Consider the following 6650-nt stretch of genomic DNA (forward strand, 5'->3'; position numbering starts at 1 on the left):
AAAGTTACATTTTCTGTACATTAATACAGAATAGTTTTAACCAGTTTATCAATATAATATGACATAGGAATTGGACTTCTCCTGCGCTTAGGAAATAGGGAGCAGTGAACACTGCAAAGGGACTCTATTATTTAGCAGCTTAAGACGCACTAAAATTTAATAAATGTTAAACCATTGGAATACATACGTATAGCAATGTAATAAAAATGTGCCAGGGTTCACATATTAAACCTGTGTTTTAATACCACTCAGTGGATGTTTCTCTTTGAAACTGCACGAAACATGCAGTAAGGTACATAAAAAAACGGTGTTGCACAAAAAGTGCACATAGGTACATATTTTTTGAGATCAGCTTGTTCTCCTCATAATCGCTTTAGCGCTCAATTCAAGATCAGCAAAAGTCTATCGGTGATTTGATTTCAGAATTTTTGTCAAAACTCCCTTCATAATCAATGACAGCAAAAATGAGTTTATTTTGCTCAGTGAGTCTTATAGTTACATAATGTTTTCACAGTGTCAGATATGAGGAAAGTATTTGTGAGATTGCAAAAATCGCGTAGCAATAAGTAGATCATTGCACTGTTTTTTTCCGTAATCCAAATGGATGGGAATGTTATAATGCGATTCAAATGCATGAATTTGAATATTTCCGCTTAGCACTTTACTGCGTATTTAGAGCTCAGAAAAGCTGGGTCATTGGAACGAGAGAAAGGGAACAGATAGAGTCTTGGCTTCCCGAGCCCCAGGTGGCCATCTTTCATCCTCCAGCCACCCTGCGAATGCTTTGGAGAGAGAGTCGATATCCTTGACATCTGCTCCCTCGCCCTGGGAGTCTGGCCACTGTCCTGTCCTGAGCGCCTGCAGCGGAGCGAAGAGCTCAGCTATTCTCAGCCTCCAACGCAGACGCGCACACAAATACACGTGTCAGGTGTTAACAGTCCACCAGCGCTGCATCTGACAGCACGTTCCCCCAGCGAAGAGCAATGGCAAAAATGAAAGGTTAGGCAGGTTAGTTGGATTGGAAATATCACAGCCTGCAAGGTGCGACTCCTGGATATTCCAGCAGTCTCGGATTCTCTTCATCGCTTGGCCTCCAGAACATTATCTTTGGGGAAATTAGGAAACCTAAGTAGTGGGTAAATTTCCTTAGTGTGCAGTGGGCCAACAAAGAAAAGCCTCGCTGCGGATCAATTGTGCAGTCAGGTAAGAAAGTGCCCAGAGGAGGGTGAAGCAGGGAGTCTCCAAGAAAAACAAACCTGGTACGAGAACACAAACGGAGAAAAAGAACTTTTTTAGATGCTGCGATTCTGAGCCCTCAAACGCGCATCTCTCGAACGTTTCTGAGGCATTCATAATCATTGAACAGCATGCATATGCTAGCTCGCTTGGGTATTTCTAAGTCTCTAGCTGTGTGCGCCGCAGATGGGTGGTAATAGTAATATTGAGCGGTCATTAAGGTGGGAGGGAGGCCAAAACTGTTCTCGCTGCTGGGATGTGTGGTACGTTGCGCTACCTACGCACTACTGGGCCCAGGCTTCTTTGTTGTTGATAAAGAAGGAGTAGGAGTGTAAGTGTAGTTGAAGAATTAGATTCCGTTTGCATGTTCTTATCGGTGATCTGAGCTGTAGAGAGCAGAGGATGTGTTGAAAGGTTTGAGTGCTGACATGCGCATGTTAAAAAGTCCTGGAGTCCTGGATCTCAGCACATTCAGATACACATCTCGACACAAATGTGGGTGTAGATTATAGCTGCGAACGTTTCAGCCGAATGGATGAAATTATGTTGCATTCCTCGGCCCATGGCCATCTGTGCCCATGTTTGTGCAATGATTAGGTTTAATCATATTCTGCGTTCTGTGTTGCTTTGGCAGCCGCGATTATGTGAGATCAATGCAAACAAACTCTGAGAAAATATTTAGACCTAAACGGGTTTCGCTGGTCATAAAACTATTTTAATTAGGCTCACACTCTATAATTGTTCAGCGCCTTCAGATAATAACAGAAGGCTTCTGAAGTGTGACATTATAATAGGTTGTTGATAATGTAAAGTATATTGATTTAATTATATGGCTTTGTGAAAACATCCACTGAAGCATATATCAATACTAGCTAGACAAATCCCAGAAATGAAAAAAATCAAATACATTTGTGTCATTAGAATTTAGTATTTTGTTTTTATTTCAACCTAATTTCTATATCCCCAGTCCACAATCCACAACAATCCAAACTGTTTCAACAAAATATAGAGTCTGAGCCATTCATACAAAAAATGGCATTCTTCAACCTGCACACATTTTGTTATTATCATTGGTCTATGTATGACTGGGTCACGTGATACCTACATGTCCAACTCGAAAAAGCATTGCATTTTAAGGTGTAGCGATGCATTCTCAAGACCTGTGCATCGTGTTAGGCTCTGTTTAGCTGTTTTTGACTCCAAGACCGCATCCTATGTAAACAGCAAAGCTCTTAAAAATTATTTCGCCATAAAATGTTAACCGTGAACATAATGGAGCGAAAATAAATCCGAATGGTCGGCAGACATTTGCTCGTTTGCTCTAATCTCTTATAACTTATTCCTTATAGTGAATACTGCATGGTGTGCTATATACACAGACGGTTCACAAGCTCGTTTATCAATTCCTTGTAGTGAATACTGCATAGTGGAAGAGAAAGTGATTTCACTGACTCTGAAGAGAATTAAAACTAATGCTGTTTGATTTGGTTGTCTTTTGGTCAGTGATACTCTGCAGACACATGTGTGTTTATTGTTTATTTTGTGGTCATGAAAGATTCAGTACCCCTTAGACTTACTAAGGGCTAGCTTTTTCATTTGTAATGTACAAATGGGAAAGCTACCCCTTAGTAAGTGTTCACAGTAGTACTTCACAATTTACCTCTTCAAACTAACTTAGAAATCAATTTTTTTTCAAAGCTAACTTAACATAAAACCAAAAAATAAAGTTTCAATTGAAATCTTTAATTGTTTCGACATACATATTTCTGAAATAATATGTTGAACACCAAAGTTGTAACCTTCCCAAAAACTGACTAAACAGAGAGATTGTTGGGTAAAACAAAAAATGAAATAATGATAAACAGGCCATTATAGCCTAGAGGTGGAAAGGTTTATTTGATTATAATGTGATAAAAAGCATCTTCTTTTTCTGAATAGCCTACATATGTATTTTAAACCGAACCTGTTGCATAATATGATATACAAGAAAGAGAACAGAGTCTTGGCTAAACTAGCTTGCTTACTAAGAGTAATATTAATCTAAATGATTCACATGGTTTTATATGTTGCAAAATCATCAAATCATCAATGCATCAAATATTTTTACACCTAGATAATTTTGTTTTTATTTAGCAGCCATTACATTTTTTATAGTATGCTAAAAACAGCCAAAGTCTTTCAAAGTCTGACAAAAGCGGATCCAAAATATTTGGTCATATGACATGAAAAAGTGCACAGTTCCCAAGATACAGAGGGTGGGTCAACTTACCCCATTCTTTCTACTGAAAAACCAGCAAACTAGCTTAGCAATCCGTTAGCTATCAGGCAAAGCGGTTAGCACTAAGCTAAGGATGTATACGAATGTTTCGTGTACAGTTTCATACTGAGTATCTACTACATTTGCTTTGATGACTAAAAAAGTTTCATGGTGTGAATACGGGTGATATGAATGAAGTTTAGATGCACTACATCTGTTATGTTGTCACTTTCGAGTTACTTGCCAGCAACAGTTTTCTAGGGCTTTTTTTCGAATTATGTGTAAGATTTAAGACATTAATTTTCAGATTTTCACGATACCATGGCATCACACCGAAAAAGGCACAGAATAGAAGTATTACTTTAATCAAACGATGCTGAAAACATTAAACTCCCAGTCCTACTTTATATTCATCTATTCCTGATGTGAAGCATTGCTTAAAATGCATTTATTTTGTCTCCTCTTGCTGCAGGACTGTTTCATCGTGCCATAATCCAGAGTGGCTCAGCATTGTCCAGCTGGGCCGTCAACTACCAGCCGGTTAAGTACACGAGGCTGCTGGCAGAGAAAGTGGGCTGTAATGTGCTGGACACGCTAGACATGGTAGACTGCCTGAGAAAAAAGAGCGCTCGTGAGCTGGTGGAGCAAGACATCCAGCCAGCGAGATACCACGTCGCCTTTGGCCCAGTCATCGACGGAGATGTCATTCCAGACGACCCTGAGATCCTGATGGAGCAGGGCGAGTTCCTCAACTATGACATCATGCTGGGTGTCAACCAGGGAGAGGGCCTGCGCTTCGTGGAGAACGTTGTGGACTCTGAAGATGGCGTCTCGGGCAATGATTTCGACTTCTCGGTCTCTGACTTTGTGGACAGTCTTTATGGTTACCCAGAGGGAAAAGATACGCTACGAGAAACCATTAAGTTCATGTACACGGACTGGGCGGACAGAGACAACCCTGAGACGCGGCGTAAGACTCTGGTGGCGCTTTTCACCGATCATCAGTGGGTGGAGCCCTCGGTGGTGACGGCAGATCTTCACGCCCGCTACGGGTCGCCAACGTACTTCTACGCCTTCTACCACCACTGCCAGAGCCTGATGAAGCCCGCTTGGTCAGATGCAGCCCACGGAGATGAGGTGCCCTACGTCTTTGGCATTCCCATGATTGGCCCCACCGACCTCTTCCCCTGCAACTTCTCCAAGAATGATGTCATGCTCAGTGCTGTTGTCATGACCTACTGGACAAACTTTGCCAAAACTGGGTAAGTGCCTAACTTACATCATGCAAAGTCTGGGGCATGGATCATTGTGTGTTTGTGTGATGCACGATGGCAGCTGGTCTTTTAATTGACCGATCCAAGCTTTTTCGTTGAGGATGCTTGTGTGGAATGCTGGCTTACCATTAGACTGCAGTCTGGAAAATACAATTGAATTGTAATGAATAAATATGAATATATAAATACACATCTGCATGTATATATTTGAGAAAAAAAAGATGTTACATGTATATATCAAATACAAATATATACACATAAATACATGTAAAGATTTTTTTGCATAACATACTTGTGCGCACTGTGTATATTTATTATGTATATATAAAAGCACACACATATAGTATATATTTTGATATATTTACACTCAATTAATTCATTGGCTAGGAACAGCCCATGGTTGACAAAAACAATCATTTTCTCTTGTTCAGATTCATAGCAATGCGTATTCATGTTGCTATTGTCTCATTTATTGATATCTGTACATTAACTCCACAAATTACTAGGCACTGCAATTATGTGTCTATGATGACACATAATTACTGTTTATTAGCAAGATAGACTGAAATTGGCTAAACTTGCTTGCAAAATAAAGCTAATTATTAGCATAACTGTTCATACAAATAAAAAAAAGGCATAAACACAGTATTTGAAAAAAAAAAATTGCCATGAACATCATTATTCATCTTCTCTTTTCTATGTGATGCTGCTGTTGGTTGGACTGTTTGCGAAAATCCGCACCTTTAATAGTACTTAATGAGTTTAATCTCATTTAGTTATTATTGATTATCTAATATGCAGCAAACTCTGTCTTAAATTCCCCATTATTACTGATTGGTTAGCTTCAGGTTGTACTACTCATTTATTCTGCATTACTTCCTGCATAGTTACCTATTATTGATGGATAATTATTCCAAAGCGTCCCTATTCTCATTCTTCGCTGTGGACGTTGTGTTTTGTAACCTTGCAGATCATTTACATGTGCAAACAGCTATATTACACACTAAAGGAAAGGTCAAATAAAAAAGCGTAATAGGTGCCCTTTAATAGACCAAAGTGTCATAGCCATTTAAATGAAACAAAAAATTGGCAGGAATTGCATTTCTAGATTTGGCGAGTTGAATAAATGTACACTTCCTGCAGATCATTTGCATTAAATAGAAGATTCGGTCATCATCTACTCACGTTGGTGTAACCTCAAATACATAAGATTCATTCTTTACTGTTAAAGCTGCACTTTTCCATGTTGCAATAATATTTGATCCGATGCATTACTGTATATTTATTGATTCATCATTTGACAGAACTCATTTTCTGATAGCAATAGCAACATTAGTATGCATATTTTACTGAACAATGGACAAAGTGCTTATCTATATTGCTTATATATACCCATATTACTTATCATCCTATACTCTACTATCGTCCTACATGTTGTGTGTGTGTATGTGTTTTCATAGCCTGTGCATATCGTTGTTCTTTTGTTGATTTGGATTGCTTCTGTTGTCCGCTTTGGATGAAAGCGTCTGCTAAATGATAAAATGTAAACCAACATATTGAATCTGAAGAGTTCTGCTCTCAGACCTACGCAACAGTCCTGCCGCAAAGCCCCAGTAAAGGTAATTATGATGAATGTGTCGAGGGAAAATAATAGGAAGACTCTCCATCTCCTCATAAGCGCGCCTTTAGAGAGAAGCCATCTTTACGGATTACGCTTATATCGAAAGAGTTTTCGTTTTTTGTTTAGATTTTATTTTTTCCATAGATATATTTAGAATGTCTTTTTCGCTTAGTTCTTTTTCGCTCCTGTTCAATACGAATTTCTTTATTTTATAAAATCACGTTTTGTCGATATCGTCAGCGCACACAATTAAAAGTAGAGC

At 38.9% G+C, this 6650-nt stretch overlaps 1 protein-coding gene across 1 annotated transcript in view; it reads left to right on the top strand.

Moving 5' to 3' along the window:
- The window catches only part of LOC122358230 (neuroligin-3-like), a 53156-nt gene that overhangs the window by 30924 nt on the left and 15582 nt on the right, over positions 1-6650 (top strand). The window contains exon 4 of the mRNA XM_043258014.1: positions 3966-4755. Within this exon, the coding sequence (XP_043113949.1) occupies positions 3966-4755 (790 nt within the window). The remainder of the gene's footprint in view (positions 1-3965; positions 4756-6650) is intronic.

The sequence above is a fragment of the Puntigrus tetrazona genome, chromosome 14 (assembly GCF_018831695.1).
Source record: "Puntigrus tetrazona isolate hp1 chromosome 14, ASM1883169v1, whole genome shotgun sequence".
Taxonomy (NCBI): Eukaryota; Metazoa; Chordata; class Actinopteri; order Cypriniformes; family Cyprinidae; genus Puntigrus; species Puntigrus tetrazona.